Source organism: Siniperca chuatsi, linkage group LG18 (assembly GCF_020085105.1).
Source record: "Siniperca chuatsi isolate FFG_IHB_CAS linkage group LG18, ASM2008510v1, whole genome shotgun sequence".
NCBI lineage: Eukaryota > Metazoa > Chordata > Actinopteri > Centrarchiformes > Sinipercidae > Siniperca > Siniperca chuatsi.
This window is the reverse complement of record NC_058059.1, coordinates 20,984,649-21,007,357: the sequence shown is the minus strand read 5'-3', so window position 1 is coordinate 21,007,357 and position 22,709 is coordinate 20,984,649. Positions and strand designations below refer to the sequence as shown.

The 22,709-nt window shown below is 41.0% G+C and overlaps 1 protein-coding gene across 2 annotated transcripts in view; it reads left to right on the top strand.

The window, feature by feature from the left end:
• The window catches only part of whrna (whirlin a), a 143,490-nt gene that overhangs the window by 110,101 nt on the left and 10,680 nt on the right, over positions 1-22,709 (top strand). Inside the window, exons 7-12 of one of the 2 annotated variants that reach the window (XM_044174409.1) lie at positions 4,961-5,173; positions 5,991-6,212; positions 10,600-10,674; positions 14,573-15,149; positions 16,149-16,315; positions 18,911-19,033. In XM_044174409.1, coding sequence (XP_044030344.1) covers positions 4,961-5,173; positions 5,991-6,212; positions 10,600-10,674; positions 14,573-15,149; positions 16,149-16,315; positions 18,911-19,033 — 1,377 coding nt within the window. The remainder of the gene's footprint in view (positions 1-4,960; positions 5,174-5,990; positions 6,213-10,599; positions 10,675-14,572; positions 15,150-16,148; positions 16,316-18,910; positions 19,034-22,709) is intronic. The other variant, XM_044174410.1, reaches the window with a different exon arrangement.

Genomic DNA, 22,709 nt, shown 5'->3' with positions numbered 1-22,709 from the left:
ACGCTTGTAATGATTATACTTCACACCAAGGCCTTCTCAGTGTTTTTTTGTTTTGTTTGTTTTTTGTTTTGTTAGCTATCCATACAATAAAAAAGCTGCCTATGAAGTGTGTAACCCGTGTTCTCTTGACACAAGAAAGAAACGGTTTCACCCAAAGCAGCTTCTGCGAGGGTTTGTCCGTCTAATGTGGCAGCATTCCTCCTGTTGATACATCCTGTCACTCAACTCATTTCTTCTTATTCATCACTTGCAAATTAAAATCAAACCAGACAGGGAAGCCCGTCTGGGATCAAGCTCCATAACAACCTGCAGACCTGAGGATTTATAGTGCCTGTAAAAGTAAAAGAGATGTTGGTTCACTCGGGTGCCATCTTGGTAACATAGCATAGCATAGCAACATTTGTGACTATAATATATATATATATATATATATATATATATATATATATATATATATATATATATATATATATATATATATATATATATATATAAGACATTTCATGTTTTGGAAAACTAGTAGATTGTTTCAACACGAGAAAAATAACTTTTTTCCCCACTACTTGTATGTGTGCTGTACCGCTTCAGTGAGATTACATTCATTCAGTTTATGGCAGTCCTGTGTATGTTCTTGACATGATATCAAGTCATGTTATGCATGCACTGCAGTTTTTAGCCATGCTAGCAACGTGGCTCTAAGGACAGCAGTGTCGGTCAGTCGGTCCACCACTTTGGTCCAGACTGAAATACCTCAACAACTATTGGATGTATTGCAATGAAATTTTGTACAGACCACTACTACTTTTCTTAATTAACGTTTATTCAAACATCAAGCATATCTTAGTTAAATGGTTCCGCTTTAACTAACTGTAATCTACTTGAAATGTGCGGTCTACAGCTGTATTTAAAACAAAATTAAACAGGACATCTCAATATTCACGTCAATTGTGTACAAATAATCTCTATCTCTTATCTCTAATTAGGAAAATGTATAATAAATATTATCAATCATTAGCAGCAGGATGCGTCGTGGTTCAACATATTATATGCGTCCTATAACCATAAGGTCATGTAAGTCATCAGTCATCTAAGAGCATCAGGTAATTGCCTAAAACATGAATTTCTGATCCGGTCACAGGTATTGATTCTGTTGCTGTTAATACGTTTTCTGAAGCATGAAAGAATTTAGCAGATTTGGCCACTCTGAGCAAAATAACACACACACACACACACACATTTTAAGCACAGAAGGTTGAGAGAAACTGTTCCACTATCTCTCACCTCAATGAAGTTGATTAGCAGTCCTAAATGCGATAAGAGCAGGGTCGATTTCACTTCTTGGCGAGCCTCGAGAAGCGGATCTGACTCCATGGCTTGAACACACTTCTTTTGTGGTTACTATTATCAACGATGGACAATGGAGGAGCATTATAGCTCGCAATGTGATTAAATCAGAACACCGTCGCCCCGAGGAATATAGGTATCTGTCAGCTTCATTGTGGAGAGTGCCAGTGATGTAGTAAATGTGTCTGTTGTCTTCCCGAGTTTGCAGAGACCCTCATAAAGTTTACATGTTGACCTTTAACTTCTGTCAGCTGGGAATCAGTGATGCAACTGAGAAGCTAATTTAATTGGGTGGTTTTAAGACTGTAATATTACAACATGGCAGAGGCACACTTGTTCTCTCTGTAGGACTCAGGTTTTAATACCAAGATCTGCCCTGAGAGGTCAGACACAATCTGTGCCACCATCATGTGCAATCGATTTTGATAGCGTTGGCATGGCAATCTTTCCTGTTCTTTCTTTTCCAGTGATTTTCCACCACCTGTTTTTATTTTCAGAGAAAAGGGCTTAAACTCCCTGTGAGGAAAAATAATGTCCACATTTAGTTTATAGACACAGAAAGAGTGCAGGGATATGAGAAATCAAGGAAATCTTCAAGAATTGAATTTTACTGACTGTCGTTACGGGAACAGAGCTGAAAAAAACCACACATACACAAACCCTAAACTTTTGTTGAAGACTTATAGAGTGACTGTTGGCCATTATTTGTTGGCCATTATTTCCTTTTTCCCAGCTGTCCACTGACTGGACACTGAGTAATGTCCATGACAACTGAGCAAACTCCAGATGCTGATTAAGACCGTGAGATGCAGTTGAAAGCTCTGGAAAAAAGCTACTAAGTGTACCTTGAGTTAAGATTATTTTTTTAGAACTACTATTTCAAAGGTCAAGAATGAACTCAACAGATTTCTTGATCACATACACTGTCCAAGTGATAGTTGTAGCAGTACAAAAAAATCTGAGCTGCAGCCCAGTTAGTTTCATTAACAATTAATGTAGCAATTTTACAAGTTATTGAATATATATATATTAAATATAGCATAGCATTTATAATATAGTTTTTTGTATTATTTTACTTTTTAATAATTTGCTATTGTTATTAGCTTTATTTTATTTTTAGTCATTTATTTGCTTACATGCTTATTTATTTATTTAGTAGATCATATTGTTTGCTTTCCTCTGAAATTGAGCCCCAGAATTTCTGCTGTTTGCGTTGCTAGGCAACATCTATCTAAACAGGAAGAGGTTCACAAGGGAGTGAGCTTGGAGTTTTAAAATCTCAAGAATAGACAATAGCGCTACATTCTGCTGAACAATGTTATTGAAACTGGCTCTCCAGCAGAGATAACGTTACATAGCGCTCTCTCACATACACAGGCTGTCTATCTTTTTAACCGAGCAGAGTCACTCTTCCACTTCATTTATGGAAGATTTTATTTAGAAACCTGCTTGAATCCAGCAGGGTTATTCATCCCGTTTGTTCTATGGTTGTCGGTACAAAAAGGTTTCTGACAGCCATGTGGGCCTCTTCAACCCAGCAGCTCAGCCAGCCATTTGCGATGCTTGTTGTTTTTCAGGAAGCCTTTTCTAAAAAGTCATTAGATGAGATATTCTGAGCTATGTTTACAGATAAGTAAGGTGCAGTGGAAGTGCAGTCTGCTGTACAGTGTGACCCTGACAGCAGCAGAGTGCAGGGAAAGTTAATAATAAAAATAAAGTTGATGTTGAGACTAATGGAGGTGTGATTCAACAAAACAGAGAATAGTCTCATATCTACTGGAAAATACATGGAGTCTGGCCAGAGCAGAGATAAGGCGTGTGACATTTTCAGGTCTTAACTTAAGCCAGTTTTTGATCCGGCTGTATCTGATTAGCTCTTTATCGATTGGATGTCGACGATGGTTGTTGTTGTTGTTGGTCACTGCGATAAAAGGGCCAATAAGCTTATCTGGCATTTAACAAACCCAGCCAGAGAGTGACCTCAGTGATGGACCGGGTCCAACAAACGGACCAGCGTTACCGGATGTCCATTAACTGTAAAATCGTGCTCTTACAGTAAAAGCACCCTCTCTCCGTCCTCATGCGTCGCTTTCTCGAGCAGACCTCATTAGCAGGAGACTGCAGGTGTTCCACTCCAGTTGAGTGACGACCGATTTCATTAGCTCCCTCAAGTGCCAATCTGCCCTCTAATACGACTGCTAGAGACAGTCTGACTGCTCACATGCCTCGTGTGGTCCCATCGGTTCACTCCATGCCGCCCTTGAGTTAAGTAACCGGGACACGGATGCTTTAGAGAAATTTTTGTGCTAAGCATTGAGGTGATTAAGATTCAGGCAGGGTAGCGACAGAGTTCACCTTGGGCATTAAGCAGTTTTTGGCTCTGCTTAGACCAGGACCCCGGGACAACTACTGCTGATGATACCGATGGACGAGTGCGGGCAATATTGAGGATGAGGGGGAAGGCAGAGAGTGAAGGAGGAGGAGGGGAAGACGACGCCGGGCCTGTTTCTTCCTCCTGTTTCTGTCTCGTACAATCGCAGGCAGACTCAGACCCTGAAGCTGTGACTTTGAAGTGGTGTCTTTGATTAAGGAGTTAATTAAAGACAAGCTGCATGCTAGCGAGCAGATAACTTAGAAAAGAAAAGAAACAGGCAGAGAGAGAAAAAAGGAGCAGATATGGAGCGGAGAAGTGATATTGGCAGCTCATCAGTTTCTGAAGTGCCAGAGTGTCGTCCTTCTGATTGGCAGAGAAGGCAACTGGCTCACCGGAGATAGATATGAAAGCTGTAAAAGAGAAAAACAAAAAACTGCCACCCACATGTGTGAATGGCACAGTTTCCGCCCTGCTGCAAGCTGTAGTGTTAGTGCCACAACGCATTAATGATAATGGATGATGATAGGACAGCAGGAAGAAGGATGATAATTTATACATTTCGGATGAAAGGACTGATGGTTAGTTCAGTGTATGTGGGTGTAATTTATGTTCTTGTTCTTTTTCTGTCTGCCCTGATCTGTTTCCTGCCTTTGTCTCCTCTCTAACCCTCCTCCTGCTCCTCCGTCACCTCTGGGTCTTTGCGGTTATCTCCCTCTATCGCCCCTCTTTCTTCCCTATCTGTCACTTCTCCCTCCTTCTCTTCCTGAGTTCTCCTCCATCATCAACCGCCGTCGTCCTTACAGTTTTCACCTCCAGTCATGCCTCTCCTCTTCCTCCACATCCTCTTCTCTCCATCTTCTCCATCAGACGCTTTTCCACCTTGCTCATTTTTGCTTCCTTGCCCGTCCGATCCCACCCCCATTCTTTCTCACAACCTTCTCATCCCATCTTCTTCACCCTCCTACTCCACAATCCCTCTACCTCCTCACTCCTAACACTCTTCCTTTTCTTTGTATTGTTCTCCTCATTCTTTTCTCATTTTTCACTCCTCCATCCCTTCCTCACCTTTCTCTAAACTGTCATCCTTGCCACCTCTCCCTTTTCTCTATAAAATCCTACATTACAGCTACTGCCATTCCTCTGCCTGACCTGTTCTTCACCTCTCACATTTCAAACAATGAAAAAAAAAAAAGTCTTCTCCTTCTCTTATCTTTTTCTTCTCCTTTCCTCCACCTACACCAGCCTGGGTTTTATAAAGGCGTGGCGGGCTCACAGGTGACCCTGTCCAGCCTGGTGAACCAGTCGCGGGCCATGCTGGAGGAGCAGGCGCGCCACTTGCTGACAGAGGCGGAGCGGCAGACCATGGGCTACTACGTGGAGGAGTACCGGGACGGGCACATCGGTGTGGAGCAGCTAGTCGTGGCGTTGTTCGAGCTGCTCAACACGCATGCAAAGGTGAAGGCCGAGGAGGCTTGTTTGAGAAAGGAAAGAAAAAGATCAAAAGAAAATCGATGTCCGTTATGCAGGACTCTGTACACACAGTCTGTGTGTGTGATTGCTGCAAGATTTAAATTGAGGTTTTCTGAGCCCTTCTGAGATTTACGCCCAGGCTTTTTGCCGATGCTTATAGTTCTGTTTTGTTTTTCCTTCCTCCCCGGCTCTTAAAAGTCTCTTGATTTTCTCACAGTCTGCTGCAGTAGTTCACCTTATTTAAAAAACACAATAAATCAAAGGCATTTCATTTCCAATTTCTCAAGTGCACTGCTGCATCATACACCCACAGAAAGCTTTTCTCGCAACCGTGTGCTGTATTTACAGCTACTGTACAACTCACTTAATGGATGGGTTGTTTTTGGTTTAATTTTAATCTAAAATAAGAGTAGTGTTTGATACATTTTGTGGGAAATTTAAACTTTATCATACCAGCATTGCAGCATGAATGAGTACAACTCAGTTTAATGATGATGAACGATGATGATGAAACCAAAGTTAGTACAATTTAGGCCAGAATGAATGGCAAAAGCCCATAAATCGGACCTTCACTGCTACTTCATCAAGCCGTCACATTTATATTTTAAAAAGAAATATTTTTAACTTGTTTGCACCAAAAAGTTTGATACTGAGCATTAACTGGTTATAAAGTATAAATGCACACATTTCTCTTCTTCTTCCAGAATTTATTTTAATCTAAACATTTCAAAAGTACCAGTGATTCAGTCCTGATTTAAGGTTCATCTTAGGTCTGTTACATCATACCTTTGCCTCCCCTCAGTTCTCTCTGCTGTCAGAGGTGCGAGGCCTGGTCACCCCACAGGACCTGGAGCATTTTGACGGCCTGGTGCTGCGACGTGAAATTCAGGCTCTGAAGGCGCGACAGGGGACAGCTGGAGCCACGGCAGTCCAACCAGACTCCCTGTCCATTGTGTCATACCCAGACACCCTGACCTCGTCTTCAGCCAGCTTCATGACCAACACCACCCTCAGCTCTGCACGGGTAGGCGGGGTTTATTAGTTGGATAATTACCTGGCTATCCCCGATTTAATGTGTACTCCTCAAGTTGAGATGGGCAGTTTTTCTTTTTCTTTTTTATGTGAGAATTATTGTGTGGTTGGTACCATATAATGTGTCCAGATCTGGATATTCTTCGGTTGAAAATGTAATTTCTCTGAGATTTCATTCTGGTACAAATTTGAGTGTTGCTGTTTCATTTTTCTCGCTGTCTGCCTGTTTGGATTGTGAATGGTTCCTTCTATGTTTGGTTGTCCACTCACTCTTCCTTATTGTTGTCCGTGTGTGTGTGTGTGTGTGTGTGTGTGTGTGTGCGTGTGTGTGTGTGTGTGTGTGTGTGTGAGAGAGACAGAAGCAGAGAGTGTATTGTGATGTATTTCCATGGATTATAACAGATGTAGAAAAGATCCCGCTCTGGTGTGGACTTTGTCTGGCTGAACAATGACATGTTTCAATGCCTCCCTGTTGAGACTGAAAAGTCTTTCGGCTGATATTTGATAGGTTGTGTTTTTCTTCCACTTCAATAACCCCCCTTACTTCCACCTCACCCCAAAAACCTCCCCCCTCTCACCCTCTGTAGGAAAGGCTGCTCTGGCTGATAGATATGATGGAGGTAGGAATCGCTACTGAAAGTGATGAATGCTTTCCAACACAAATCCACACTTACAGGATACACACTAAACAAAGAGATGTAAAGTTCCCTCTGGGCAGATGTGTACCAGACACACGAACATGACTCTCACCTTGGTTTGTGGTTTTGCAGTGAATTTGTTTGCAGTGTTTTTCTTCTATCTTGTTTTTTCTTTCTCTACCTTGATTTGGACAAGAAGTGTAGTCTCGCCACAGTCCTAATGATCAGCAGTCCTAATAGACTATGTTGTGACTGAACAGGAAGTCTCTGGATGGACATCATGAAAATCAGCTGGGGTGTTGGGTATTGCATATATTTTGCCCAGAAAATAATTCAACCAGGGGCTCCCTCTGCTGCAGCAGGAAACTTTTTAATTGACATTTTATTAAAATTATCCATCTTAAAATTGATCCTTCTGGGTATTTTCAGTAAAATCATAAAGATTAGTTATATTTCTGTTAAAATGTTGCACAAGTTTTGAGCATTTTTTTTAATTGGGAATCCGCTTCCTTTTATGAAAATTCAAGAGGATGTGACAAGATGACTAATTAAAGCTAATTAGTCATCTTGAGGCTAATTAATTGAGCAGCAGTAACTCTGATACATCAGGGCATTTTTGCTATCCGTTTAGTATATTTTATCTTGATTGTTCTATTTATCTTGTAAAGCGTTTTTGAGTATATTGAAAAGTATTATATACAATTGATTTATTATTATTATTATTCCTTCTTCCTACCTAAGACACATTTGTGTCTCTTCATGTATACAGTATCTATAGTGAGGAATGTACATTAATCTCTGGTCTTTCAACTCTATATCTTTTCATGTACACAAAAACCAGTGGATAGACACATTACATTCCGTTCATTTAACCTACACTTCAGCTGAATATACAGTGACGTCCTGTAGCCCCTCCTCAGAGGAAACTATTGTTCCTGATATGCAATTCAGTGCTTCTTCACTACAGCAAAGCACATTAACTTGGCTTAGCCGTTTAGAGAAACACCCTGTAGTGACACATACCGGATTCATTTTTATTTGATCAGGATTTATTTTAAATTGGGAGACAACTGCCCCAACCAACCCTCCCCATCTGCTCTGTTTATGTTTCTGATCATAGCTGTAGTTTGCTGAGAAGGTTTTTGTTCAGTTCAGTTTACACATGTGCCAACAATTCAAAACTAAATGTGTTAGTATGTAGTAAATGTGTCAGCATCCAAGTGTTTGGCTGTGGATGAAGATGATTGCCCAGATGTCCACACATTTATGCACACATATACACATACACACAGTGTCTAAGCTGACAGTGGAGATAAGCTGTTGACTGTCTGCAGATTTTTCCACCAAACAGTCCTTCCCCATTCAGATGCCTCAGATGGGTTTTCTCTGCCTTTCTGTCCACCCCTCCCTTCCCCACCGGGAAGCGACATTTACATGTGTGAGAGAGAGAGTGTGGGTGTGTGTGTGTGTGTGTGTGTGTGCTGTTTTGGACCCAAGGGTGACTGCTACCACTGCTGTGTTAAGCAGATTAGAGAGCTGGGTGGGTTTGGGAGGATAACAACACCGGATTTCTGAACAGTACTCACAGCCAGGTATATAGTTAACTGCATACCAATGCATGTGCGCACACATGCTGTACACAAATACACACATTATGGTGATAGACACACACGAGCACAGTTGCAGCTAGAATACTCACCCGCTGGCCAAACATAATGTTGGATGATTCTGCAAAACCTCAGATCAAGTTTTTTTATCAGATTATTCCTACTAATATCTGTGGATGTCAACTACAGTATGGTTGAGATATGGTTAAGTTTGGGCAACTTAAACTACTTTCAAAAAGCCTAAAGAAACAGCCAACATTAATTATGTGTCTGAGACGCGTTGTGAAAACACAATACTTCTGTGTTGACAGACCAAATTAGATTAAGTACAGGCACGTTACAGTAGAATACCGTAATCCTACTGTTTACCCTGCAATTGTTGTGATGAACAATAAAATGATTGCAGGTGTGATAATTTTCCAGTGTTGTAAAATTCTGTCTCATTGTATTACAAACCATTCTGCAGTGTTTTGACATCTTATTCACTTTTAAACTCATGGATCTAGAGTATTACTCAAACTCTACAACACCAATGCGGCAAATAGCTTTTTTTAAACACAGTCCTATTTTAGTTCTGAACGCAGCCCCGACCAGACCAAACACTGCAAGGCCGTCAGGTGCCACAAAACACCTTCCACAATCAGCCATCTGTGGGCAGATCAATAGTGTTTGAAATCACAATTGCTTCTACTGTTCCAATGCAGTTTAACATCTGTGATCCTGTCATTCTCTTCTTGAGTCATTTGCTGCTTCTCAGAGAAAATTAATCAGAGCTGTAAGTTCAGCCCAGTTCGACGTGCTCGGCCTGGATTGCACAACATTTGTCGTTAAAGATGGTGACTGTGTCAGTTTAGGTGATCATGGCGCCTTAAATTCCTGCTGTGACTTAGCTGAGAGATATGTCAGACTACATGTAGAACCAGTTAAAGGTTGCAGTCTGTCAACAGGGACAACAGAGGGAGACAAGAACAGACCTCCAGGATCAGATATGTCAACAACCGTGGCATCCAAAGAGTCACGGGACGGAGCATGTCATAGACATTGTCAAACTAGGCAAGAGAAGGGGCAAAAATTGTGACAGATTTTTCTGCCCAAAACCTGAGTTTCATTCACGATGCACCACATCTGTCAAATCTGGGAATTACTGAGCTGAAATAGTTTCGTCTGATCCCAGCAGTCAAACATGTTATAAGTCGCCTCTATGCTGTTATTTTTCACCACACTACATAAACATTACGCTACTTCCTGCATTTAAACTGAATGTAACTCATGTTCTGCAGAATTGCCTAATATCATTCCTGGGTAGAATGAGACACACATGCTTCCACACACACACACTCTGTGGATGGTAGCTGTGGATGAACACGATCGTACATACACACAAACGCAGTGCGCTCTGAGTGCTTACGGTGCAGAGCAGCGTCTCCGGATGTAGAAAGTCGATTGACTCTTGTGATAAATAAATTGTCTGTAAGTGCTCCCCGTACAGCAATGTGGGGTAATTAAGCTGAATAGATGGGGCTTTTGTTTTGGTTTAGTGGCAGAGTTAAATGAAGGGCAACGTTTCTCTGAACTCAGCTCCTCTGCTCTGAAATCGCTCACAAATCTGCCGCAAATTACCTCCTCTCCACCATGCCGGTGGGTTTGAGCTGCCAAATCCTGCTTTGAACTGAGCTGATGATTCTTTATTGATTTCACAACATGTGTGTTTAGCTTGTGGAGAAAGACATTTTATCTGTGTGCGAGTGAGTGTGTGTGTGTGTGTGTGTGTGTGTGTGTGTGTGTGTGTGTGTGTGTGTGTGTGTGTGTGTATGTGTGTGTGCATGCCTTATTTGCTTGCCTTCCTTTTAAACTTTGAGATTGGCATGCAAATGCGAACACACACTGACGTCTTTCCTTTTTTCTAGGAGTTGGGAACATCCACCAAATCTAATTTGGCATTTGTTTTGGGACAAACACACATCTGTGTTTAACATCTGCTCATAAGCTTTCTCTCTCTCTCTTACTTTAATTGCTCTCTTCTTCCTCCTCCCTTTATATTTTTCTGTCTTTGCTCTCTTTCACCCTCCCTTCTTTCTCTTTCACCTCTGCACCTCACGTCCCTCTTCCTCCATTTCTTTCCTGCATCTCTCAGAACGACAGCATGGTGGAGAGTAATAAGGACGTTCCTCCGGAGAGTCTGAACACGCTGCTGACCGACGTCTCTCTGGTGAGCCTGGCAGGCAGGCAGGCAGGCACAGCCCCTGCTTTGGCCTGATAAAGATGGATGCGACACAGGGGAGAAGTGAGGAGGGGTGGGAAGATAATCATTTTTGACCTGCAGGCTTTGTATTGTAGACTGAGGTGGAGTGGAACAAGTGTTTGCACCAAATGAGAACAAGAGAAAGAAAGAGAAGTAGAGCTTTGTGAGAGTAAGTGCTGGTGTAGCCTGTCTTCATCTTTTCTTTGTTGTGTGGAAAGAGCAGAGTAGAAGCTGATCACTATATTCCACCTAAAGGTTTAAGAAAAAAAAAAAAAAAAAAAAAAAATATATATATATATATATATATATATATATACACACACACATATATACAGTGGTGTGAAAAAGTGTTTGGCCCCTTCCTGATTTTTTTTTTTTTTTTTTTTTGCATGTTTGTAACACTTAAATGTTTCAGATCATCAAACAAATTTAAATATTAGTCAAAGATAACACAAGTAAACATAAAATGCAGTTTTTAAATGAAGGTTGTTATTATTAAGGGAAAACAAAATCCAAACCTACATGGCCCTGTGTGAAAAAGTGATTGCCCCACCTGTTAAAACATAACTGTGGTTTATCACACCTGAGTTCCATTTCTCTAGCCACACCCAGGCCTTTGCCCCCTAAACCTAATAACTGGTTGGGCCACCCTTAGCAGCAGCAACTGCAATCAAGCGTTTGCAATAACTTGCAATGAATCTTTTACAGCGCTGTGGAGGAATTTTGGCCCACTTATCTTTGCAGAATTGTTGTAATTCAGCCACATTGGAGGGTTTTCGAGCATGAACTGCCTTTTTAAGGTCATGCCACAGCATCTCAATAGGATTCAGGTCAGGACTTTGACTAGGCCACTACAAAGTCTTCATTTTGTTCTTCTTCAACCATTCAGAGGTGGACTTGCTGGTGTGTTTTGGATCATTGTCCTGCTGCAGAACCCAAGTTCGTTTCAGCTTGAGATCACAAACAGATCGGGGACAAACAGATCAGAGCGGGGGCGGCTGTGGCTTAGTGGTAAAGCGGGTCTCCAGCAATCGGAAGGTCGGCGGTTAGATCCCGGCTTTCCTCAGTCGAAGTGTCCTTGGGCAAGACACTGAACCCCAAATTGCTCCCTTCGTGTATGTGCCTTAGTGTGTGTGAATGATTAGTTAGTTTCTTTGTACTGATAAGCAGTTCTGCCATCAGTGTGTGAATGGGGTGAATGCGCTTTGAGTGGTCAGAAGACTAGAAAGGCGCTATACAAGTACAGTCCATTTTTGGTAAATAGCAGAATTCATGGTTCCATTTATCACAGCAAGTCTTCCAGGTCCTGAAGCAGCAAAACAGCCCGAGACCATCACACTACCACCACCATATTTTACTATTGGTATGATGTTCTTTTTCTGAAATGTGGTGTTACTTTTACGCCAGATGCAATGGGACACACACCTTCCAAAAAGTTCAGCTTTTGTCTCGTCAGTCCCCAAAGTATTTTCCCAAAAGTCTTGGGGATCATCAAGATGTTTTCTGGCAAAAATGAGACAAGCCTTAATGTTCTTTTTGCTCAGCAGTGATTTTCGTTTTGGAACTCTGCCATGCAGGCCATTTTTGCCCAGTCTCTTTCTTATGGTGGAGTCATGAACACTGGCCTTAACCTAGGCAAGTGAGGCTTGCAGTTCTTTGGATGTTGTTGTGGGGTCTTTTGTGACCTCTTGGATGAGTCGTCGCTGCGCTCTTGGGGTAATTTTGGTCGGCCGGCCACTCCTGGGAAGGTTCACCACCATTTGTGGATAATGGCTCTCACTGTGGTTTGCTGGAATCCCAAAGCTTTAGAAATGGCTTTATAACCTTTTCCAGACTGATAGATCTCAATTACTTTCTTTCTCATTTGTTCCTGAATTTCTTTGGATCTCGGCATGATGTCTAGCTTTTGAAGCTTTTGGTCTACTTCACTTTGTCAGGCAGGTCCTATTTAAGTGATTTCTTGATTGAGAACAGGTGTGGAAGTAATTAGGCCTGGGTGTGGCTAGAGAAATTGAACTCAGGTGTGATAAACCACAGTTATGTTTTAACAGGTGGGGCAATCACTTTTTCACGCAGGGCAATGTAGGTTTGGATTTTGTTTTCCCTTAATAATAACAACCTTCACTTCAACTGCATTTTGTTTTTACTTGTGTTATCTTTGACTAATATGTAAATTTGTTTGATGATCTGAAACATTTAAGTGTGACAAACATGCAAAAAAAAAAAAGAAATCAGGAAGGGGCAAACACTTTTTCACACCATATATGTGTGTGTGTGTATATATATATATATATATATATATATATATATATATATATATATATATATATATATATATATATATATATATATATTGCAGTTTCCAAAGCAACAAGAGATATCAAGAGGTCTCATTTGTTTATTCTGAACAGCAGGAGACAAAAGGAAGGTCGAGGAGAAAGCTTTTAGTCTGTCCTCATCCAAGGCTACCTGCCACTCAAATCATACCTTACTTTTCTTTTGTAAACTTTCTTTTACACTCATTTTATGTTTTTTTCCATGCACTAGTGAGCCACTCATGTCTCAGTGTTGTTCATTCCACTGTTCAGTTTTTGTTTGAGCTCTCTTACCTTAAAACACAGGATACCAGCAGAATCAAACCGACAAGCAGCGACGTGTTCAACCTGGGTTGGATGTGTTAAACGTCTTCAAGTCGGCTGTTATTGTCCCTAAATCTGGGGCAGTGGTTAAACAGGTGTCTAATACAGTTGTGTGAGTGGAAATGGGTGAGAATCGTGAGGAAAGAATGCAAACAGTGGATTTAAACTTTGATTTTGAATGTACCTCTGGATGTTATAAATCAGGGGTGTAACCATACAGTCAGCTCATTTTTCACTACAATACACGATATAGGGTTCAAAGTTGGCAGTTAAACAAAAACTGTGACTGTAAAATTCCTTATTTTTTCCACTTTTGATGTAAAATCTGCAATTTGTTTTTTTTTTTCAATTTCTTAAAGGGTCGTTTCACCCAAATTACCAAAAACATATTTTCTCCTTTACCTCTAATGGCATTTTGTTTGTGGTGCTCACAGCATTGAAAAATTACATGTAAAAAAATTCAATAACAACGCTTATTTCCAAAATAAGTGTCCCTGTTGTTCTGGAAAATCCACACACCTCACTGTGAACAGTTTTCATAGTATTTCTTCGGAAGAATGTAGAGTGAAAACTGTTGACAGTTTTCTGTGGCTCATCCAGAGTAATTGGGACATTGTTCCTGGAAAGACATGTTGCTATTGAATTGTTAGTCAATTGTTAGTCAAGTGTCATTTTTTAATGCTGTGACTACCACAAATTAAACTCCATTCACCTCCATTGTATTGGTGTGGCAGCTGAAAACTCAGAGACAGATATCTCAAAACCTGGACAAATAAAACCAAAACTACTGTACCTCTAGTAAGTGAGAAAAGGGGTGACGCGACCCGGCAGATCTTTATCTACATACAACTAAAATGTAAATAAGTAAATAAGTAATACCTCTAACAGGGTAAATGGAGTAACATTCTCAAAACTTTTGCCACAAATCCTAATTAAACATTTCTGGCGCAAACTGAAAAAAAGGGCAAAAAGCCAGGACATTTCTTAGGACTTTAAGCTTGTGAATATTTTTATACAATAAGTCAAAACTTGACAGTGTTAATGGATCAAATAATATTACACCCTCTGGCATTTAATTTATGCAAAGAAAAAATTGTACATATTCAGCGTAAGAGCTGATGAGATTAATAATGCATACAGTACGGTCACATTTTGTATTGCGGTATATTGTGCCATAATACATTGTTACACTCCTAATCAATGATGAATATATCCTTTCACTTCAGGACGACGTACAGTCCACCACAGCTGAATCTCCCCCCTCCTTCAAGCCTCCGCCCCCACCAGGGGTGCAGAGGCACACAAGTAGACGAGATCAGCTCAACAAATGCCCCTCGTCCGAATCCTCCCACTCAGGCTTGTACTTCACAGCCCCGACCTCTCCCAACCACAGCAAAGACCCAGGGCATGCCCCCGCCTCGCCCTCACTACACCACAAACGAGAACATCCCAGGGACCCGTCTCGGGACTACGCGGCCATCAGAAAGAGAAATCCCTCAGTACCTTCAAAGAAAGAACAAATAACATCTGCTCAGTTGTCTTTGGTCACCCAGCACAACATTGGCCCTTTCCCCAGGGTCCAGTCCCCCAGCAGAGGCACCAAACCTGCAGCCCCCTCTCCTTCACCTCCACCTCCACCTCCACTCCCTGCTCCTCCTCCTCCCCCTTCTCTGCCTCTTAAGCCAGCGTCCATGTCCAAAGCCTCCTCTCCTGGTTCTAAACAACAGTTTGTTACCGTGGAGGTTCACAGGCCCAACGCAGAGCCCGACTTCAACGAGGTGCGGCCGCTGCCCCAAGCTCGAGGTGAGGACACAGACCTCTGGAAGTAAAATGTACGGACCCGACATGTCACATTTTGGTCGTTTGTGTCCTCAAATTAATAACCTGCACATGTAGGGCTGCAACTAATTATTATTTTAAGTTATTGATTAATCTGTAACATCTTTTTCAAATTAATTGTTTAGTCGTTTAATTTATAAAATGTCTGAAAATAATAGTGAAAAATGCCCATCACAATATCCCAGAGCTCAAATTGGCATCTTCAAACTGCTTCTTTTGTCTGACCAACAGTCATAAATATTCCATTTACAATGATGTAAGTCATAGATAAGCAGCAGCATTTTGCATTTCTGCTTCATAAATGAGTTAAATAATTAATCAGAATTGGCGAGAAATTTTCTGATGATGTATAAGCTTTGAAATACAAAATGTAGTATTTCTCACCTAACTTTTTCTTTTAAGTATTTGTAGTGATTATGAAACATTCAGATTAGGTACTACAGTTGGGATTCATTTGCTGAGACTGGCCAGGTTCTGAGGCTTGCTAATAGTCACTGTCAGCAATAAAATTAGGACATGTGCAGTTTCAGTTATGAAGAAGATGTGTATAAATATCGTATGTATAATCTCTCCAAATATGTATTTACTTGGGCTTAATGTGCTTAAATGAGCAATTACACAGAACACTGTGTACGATTGCCACTGCATGCAAAACATCACTAATCTTAATAAGCTTTTAATCTTGTATTACATCTTAAAATCAGATCTTTTTTAGACCAAATCTAAAAATCTGTTGGGGTTTTTTTTGTTTTTGCAGTGCAGTTTAACTTGACAGCATCTTAAAGTACAGACGATCGCTCTATTTGTTTCAATATTCCACTAAACTCAAGAAAGCTCGCAGAGTTGAAGTAAAAGTGTAAAACCAATAAAGTGTTGGATTGCTTTCATACAATAGGATTTAAAGGCCAAACAATGTATAGTATGTTGAGATTCCCATCATCACGTCTGCCTGTTTGCCCTCAGGTGGCGCCCTGTCTCAGCTGTCAGACAGTGGCCAGACCCTCAGTGAGGACAGCGGGGTGGACATAGCTGAGTCAGGACACATCAGCAAAGACAGCATCCCCCATTCCTCACGCACACGCCACCCCCAAGACACCCCAGGGGGTGGGGGGGACAACCCCTCCAAACCGGTGAGGGGGTGATTCAGAACAGCTGTTAGCCAAGCACATATTTCTGTCTTTGTGAGGACCAATTTGACGGAGATTTTTTGAAGTTTGGAAAGTGAGGACATTTTGGCATGGTTAAGACATTTTTTGAAAGTGATGCCAGTTTGGGAAAATTATGACATTTTGGAAATTAAGCACAATCTTTGGAAAGTGAGGACATTTTTGGAAATGAAAGACATTTTTGCAAATTAGACATTTTTGGAAAGTGGGGACATTTTTGGAAAGTGAGGACATTTTATCGGATCCTCACTTCTGCCAAAGGCTGTTTGAGGGTTAATACTCGGTTTTAGAGTTAAGGTTAGAATTCGTTTTAGGTTAGGGTGAGGGGGTAAGGAATGCATTATTGTCACTGTGGGTCCTCACAAATATAGAAGTACAAATGTGTGTGTGCGTCTGCTGAAAAACAAACCAATAGTTACAGGTTGATATATCAACGTGCTTTTATTGCCTCCAAGATCTGTTCTCAATCCTAACCGTGATCTCTTCTCTCCTCCCTCCCACACAGACTGTTTCCTTTGTTTCACTCATTTGTTTATTTCTCACTCATGTTATTCATTCACTCACATGCTCCATCAGTTATTTCATCACTCACTGCTGTGTAGCATAATGAAACTCTCAAATCGTTCTCTGATTCTTATTGACTGACGGAATGAATAACAAGTAAGGACAGGAGTAGGCTGATTGTTTATGATGAGAGGGCAGTTAGATTCAGTGTCCGTTTTAGATTGGAATTATTAGACAGAAAATGCGAAGACTGAATCGACTTTGTATAGTAAAAAGCATTTACCTTCTGTTTGTTTGTGAGTGTCAAGCAAGAGTGTTCTGAAAAGAACAAAAATATGTGCTATATATAAAAACAAAAAACCCCAAATAAACTTCAAGAAGATATTTGTTTAAGCCTCATTATAGTCTACTCATCCAAATGTCAGTCAAAACGCACAACAGGTTATCTGGTGCAGAATTGTGGGCTGCTGTGAGCAAGTATGTAAATTTGGTCCAGAGTCACTGAAGAAATATTGCCAGCCGCATATCATGTTTTAGAGAAGGCTGATGTGAAGGTGAGCTAACCAATTTGTGTGTTATATACCGTGAAGAACGTATATTCTGCCCCCTCTGCTAGCTAGCCTCTGTAGCCTGTAGTTGAGTGTGTTTTCGGGTGAACGGCTTTTCATTTATTGGCCTTTACTTTAAAGCTAAAACAGGTTTTTGAGGTTTTGGCCCATATATTCTAAGATAAATGGACATCTACTATTACTTTTATTATTACTATTTACTGGATAGTAAATTTTGAACAACTCTTTTTAACAGTGTTTAGGGATGTTATTGACTGAAAACAAAATAATCTGCAACTTATCTTAATTGAAGCTTCTCTAATTAATATTTTCTAGATTAACAATGAATCATATGACTTTAATGTGAAAAGGGTCATTAGTAGTGACAAATTCGCAAAGAACATAAGAGGCTTTGGCTCATAGTTTTGGTTTTACGGCACATCGACTACATGGTACGATCTCACTGTTTCCAGCAGCAACAGGCAGCTGTTTTCAGCAAACAAGCTCTGATAAACCCACTGTACGCTACCTGCCCAGCACCAAACAACAGACAGAAAGTTGGTGAAGAAAGTGGAACATCTAACAGCTAAAGAGCCCAGATATTTTTCTCAGGAGTTGGCGGACACCAAACCAGAGCTATGAAGAGAGTGAATACATACACAAACACATCTCCAAATTAATTCTAATGTGACTGTGTGTCTCTTGGATGTGTACATAGGCAACCATTTGCTAACATGTTGGCTATACCAACTCTATAGGGTGTTAATATGTATGTCTGTCAGCTCGTTTTGGAATATTTCTGTGCCCTAGTGGCCAAAAAATAAATAAATTTAATTGCAGTTTTAGAATTGTACTATCCAAGTAAATTGTCACGTTTTAAAATTATTTTAGGGACCATTTGCCATTATATGTTAGTGACAGAAAACATGGGGCACAGAGAGAGGGGGGTATGACATGCAACAATGAAGGTCCCCATTGGTATTTATCTGGTATTTGGAATCTGGACATAAAACCCTAGGAACATATTTCAGATTAACATACAAATAAAACCCTTTTAGCAAAAAAACCTATTGGGTTACAGAAGCCAGTGGAAGAGAGGCTTTACAAGAGTTGACATAAAGGTGACTAAATAATAGAAAACAATTACACAGATGAAGTGAGAAGTGAGTAAAATCATTTTTAAAATTGTTATTTCTTTTGTCCTCTGACTTGTGAAGTTGGTAAACATGATTGCTCATTCCTGAATATGTCACCAGAAATGAATAAGTACATGTTAATATAGAGTCATTGCCTTCATGTATTTTTAAAATCATTGGCAAGACTCTTGAGCATATGTGCTCAGAGAACACAAAGCTCTTCCTTGGATAAACAATGGCAAATAAATGTATGCATAGTGGCAGAAAGGGGAAGCAGACAGAGGGAGGTTGTGTAATGTTATGAATATATTCAGGTTTATAAATATGTTCTCCTTATATTATAACTTGCTCCATTCTCTCCCTTACTTTAGCCAGGGCTGTTGGAGCCCACCTCTACACTAGTGAGGGTGGCAAAGAGTGCCAGTACCCTGGGTATTGCCATTGAAGGTGGAGCCAACACTCGCCAGCCACTGCCACGAATTGTCACAATACAGGTGAGTCAGGAAGAAAACAAAATAATGTTCAAAATAATACTCCCACTAGGCTCACCTCTACTTAAAGGTGGGGTATGCAATTCTTATCCAATACATGTGTTTTTGTCAAATTCAGCGAAGATCTACTCACAGTCTGCTAGCTGTCCGTTCAGTGTGTGCTCTTAAAAAAAACTCCAGTGTTTATACACAGCCCTGGCTCTGTAAATGGGAAATTAACAAAGTGGCTCAGACAGGGCCACACAACACTATGCCAGCCATGATTTGTGTGTCAGGTAACGTTAAATGACTTGCCCACGGACATTCAGCTTAGTTTGCCAAGATATGCTGCTGTTGTGATGTTAGCTATAGTAGCAGGAGAGTTGTGAGTATCGCTGTCTGGAGCTGCTGTGCTGGCTCTGGGAAACCGTCTCGTCCTCTCTGGCTGTTAGCTTCGCAGCAGCAACTGTAGGGACAGTTTGCTAACCCACAACCTAGCTAAGCTAACCTACAACCTAGCTAACGTTAGTTACATTACTTGCTGTGTCCTCGTTTGCTCTATATCATGGTATTTGTCATGATATTGGATTTCTCCAGAATTGCATACCCCAACTTTAACAAAGTCCTTTTTGACATGCCGCCTCTAATTTGGTGAATTTTCTCCTCGTATTGTTGGTTGTGTTTATTATATTCTGGGTGCCTTATTTGATCCTCTGCAATGGTACCACGTGCCCACCTACCAGGTGGGATTTGATGTCCTTTAAGGCTTTATATGGATTCACACTGCAGCTGAACTCACACTGAGATTCCTGCTAATTTTGTCCTTGTTGGGGCTCTCAATAGATGATTACAACTTTAATGGCCTTCACAAAAAGGCTTGACTGCCTGGAGACTCTGGCAGTTTACTGCAATTAAAGTATGAGGCAGTTGGTATAATGTTGATGTTTAGGAATAAAGGCAGAAGGCAGAATCAGCAGCAACACCTATGGGAGATTATAAAGCACCTTTTATATAAACGTTAGGCTCAGTTCAGATATCTTAATGTTTAGTTTAATGATGAGGCTGCACATTTCAAGCAGAGATTTTACATTTGCATGTTACATGTCTATATTGAAAAATTCTGGAAATTCAGATCTGGTTATGCAGAGTGAAATCCAAATATTGACAGCTTAGCTAGAAATGACAGTTTAGTCACCTCTGAAGAAAGCCTTGCATTAGCTCAGGACTATCTGTAGCACAAATGATTTCCTAACCACAGAGAACCAGGGAGTTACAATTTAAAGATCAGAGCAGTGAGCACAGTCCACACCCCATTCAAAGCTGTCTCTCAGCCTCCCACTCCACAGAGGTGGTGATTGAAATAAAAAAAGGGTTGCTGATTGCGAGGGGAGGGATAAAAGGATTGGAAATCAGCACATTCAAAATCACATACTGCACTGAAAGAAAGGCCGGCATTGTGTGAGTGAAGGATGCAAAAGAAGTGAGTGATGTTAATAAGGAGAGGAGAAATGAGTACAAATGAGGAAGTGGAGGTCTGGTGTTGTGGGTGGATGCAGTATTTGGGTAAACAAATATGTTTTTATTCCCAAACTGCAGTTGTCCCCACCAGTGCTTGTGATGCAAATCCCCACACAAATGCAGGAAGATGGGATATTAGGTTCTTGTTTATATCTTATGTATGTGTTTGTTTTTGTCTCCTAAAGCAAGAGCACACCTTGTCTAATTTTATATCAGAGCTGCTTCTTTGCTACATTATTGTATGTTCCTTAGCTGTTTCTAAGCTCCATTCACTCAGGAATAACAAAGCACCAACTCTTAAATGAAAAGCAAAATCACAGACTTAAAGATAAGATGGAAAACATTTGATGGAACCATCTGTGGTATTAAAGCGCCTTGTTTTGCTTGAGTGGATTTTTTCCACCATGTGGTATGGGCAAAGACATAATAAGTGTTTCCATCTAATTGTCCATCCATCCATCCATTTTCTACCGCTTGGTCCCGTTAGGGGTCGCGGGTGACTGGAGCCTATCCCAGTGACTTTGGGCCTTAGGCAGGGTACACCCTGGACAGTGGCCAACTCGTCGCAGGGCTAACACAGACACAGACAAGGACAGACAACCATTCACTCTCACATTCATTCAATACGGGCAATTTAGAGTTATCAATTAACCTACACATGCATGTCTTTGGACGGTGGGAGGAAGCCGGAGAACCCGGAGAGAACCCACGGTAACACGGGGAGGACATGCAGACTCCACCCAGAGAGATTGTGTGATGTTGGTCTGGTCCGGGAATCGATCCCACGAACCCACGATCTCCTTATTGGGAGGCAGGAGCTTTAGCCGCTCTGCCACCGTGCAACCCATCCATCAACTAGTTTGGAGCAAATAAACTAGATTACAGCGTAGTTTCGTCAGAAGTTGGCGGTATAGGCTGCGTTACACATGGCAGAGTAGAAGAAATAGAGGTGGCAAACTGGAAACAAAACCAGTTGTTTGCCAACCGTCGGAAACCTCAAAGAGAAGAAGAGAGGAGAGAGAGTTTGTATCTCTGCAGACCGGAGACTTTGAGAGGGCGTGGTAACTGTCAATAATTTTTTTATTTGGCCAATCAGTGGCTAATTCAGCAAATCACTTCACTATATTATAAGGGGGAGGTACACAAACAACTCACACTCCATTGTACCAGACAACTTTTCAGCTATGCTAGCTAATGCTGTCTGCTGCTCCTTGATCATAACAGAATATAGTAACTTGCACCACTGCTCATTTTAGAAAGGCCACCACAAGAAAACGTGTTCTTTGATAGGATTGATCAAACAAACAATGGATCATAGGCGTTTGTTTCTGGCTTCCAGCATTAGCTAGTGAGCCTTGATTTTCCCAGGATAGTGCTCATAGTGTCGTAAGGCAAGGGCACTACTGCACTATCCAATACCTCAAGCAAGCAAAGTTTTTTCGAATTTTGCCGTTTCCATCAACCTTTTCTAATGCAGCGCTTCAAAATGCGCATAAAAATACGTTCATGGAAACGCGGCTAATGTAATTTACTAGCAGTGGTCTAGTAAAGCCTCTTCAAGTTTAGCTTTCCAGGAGAGGACATCAATTAAAGAGATAACCAGTTCAAACAAAAATTTAGACCATGAAACTATTGAAAGGAAAGAGCACACCGTGGCTTGGCACTTTTCAAGAAGGCCAGCACTGCGTCTTTTTGTACATTCATTTGATTGCCACGCAGATATGCAAGCCAGGAAACCTCACTTCAGAATGGCAAATAAATGTACTGTACCTTGATTGTCTATGACATAACCACACAGAGCAAGAAAGTTACATTTAAGAAATGAAGCCACTGAAATAGTTCCACCCATAACCAATCCCTCTCAACCTCACAGACTGAGAGACTAATAAAAATAAAAAGGCAGCTGATTGCAATGGATACTAGTAGAGGAAGTTGGTGCTCTCTCACTGTGGCTTTGGTTTTTAGGGACAAAGACATGAGGAGGTCCATGCGCAGCTGCTTGAAACAAGGTTAAAATTCATTTAATGAGCTCACTTTCACAAAGTTAATTCAAACCATTCAGGCAAGTAGATTTAAATTATTGCTGGGTCTCTAATTACCGCTCCCCACTTTTCAAACTGCATAGATTTCATCCAAACTTTGGTTTGCTGAGGTGCAAACCCTATCGATCACAAGCAAGACA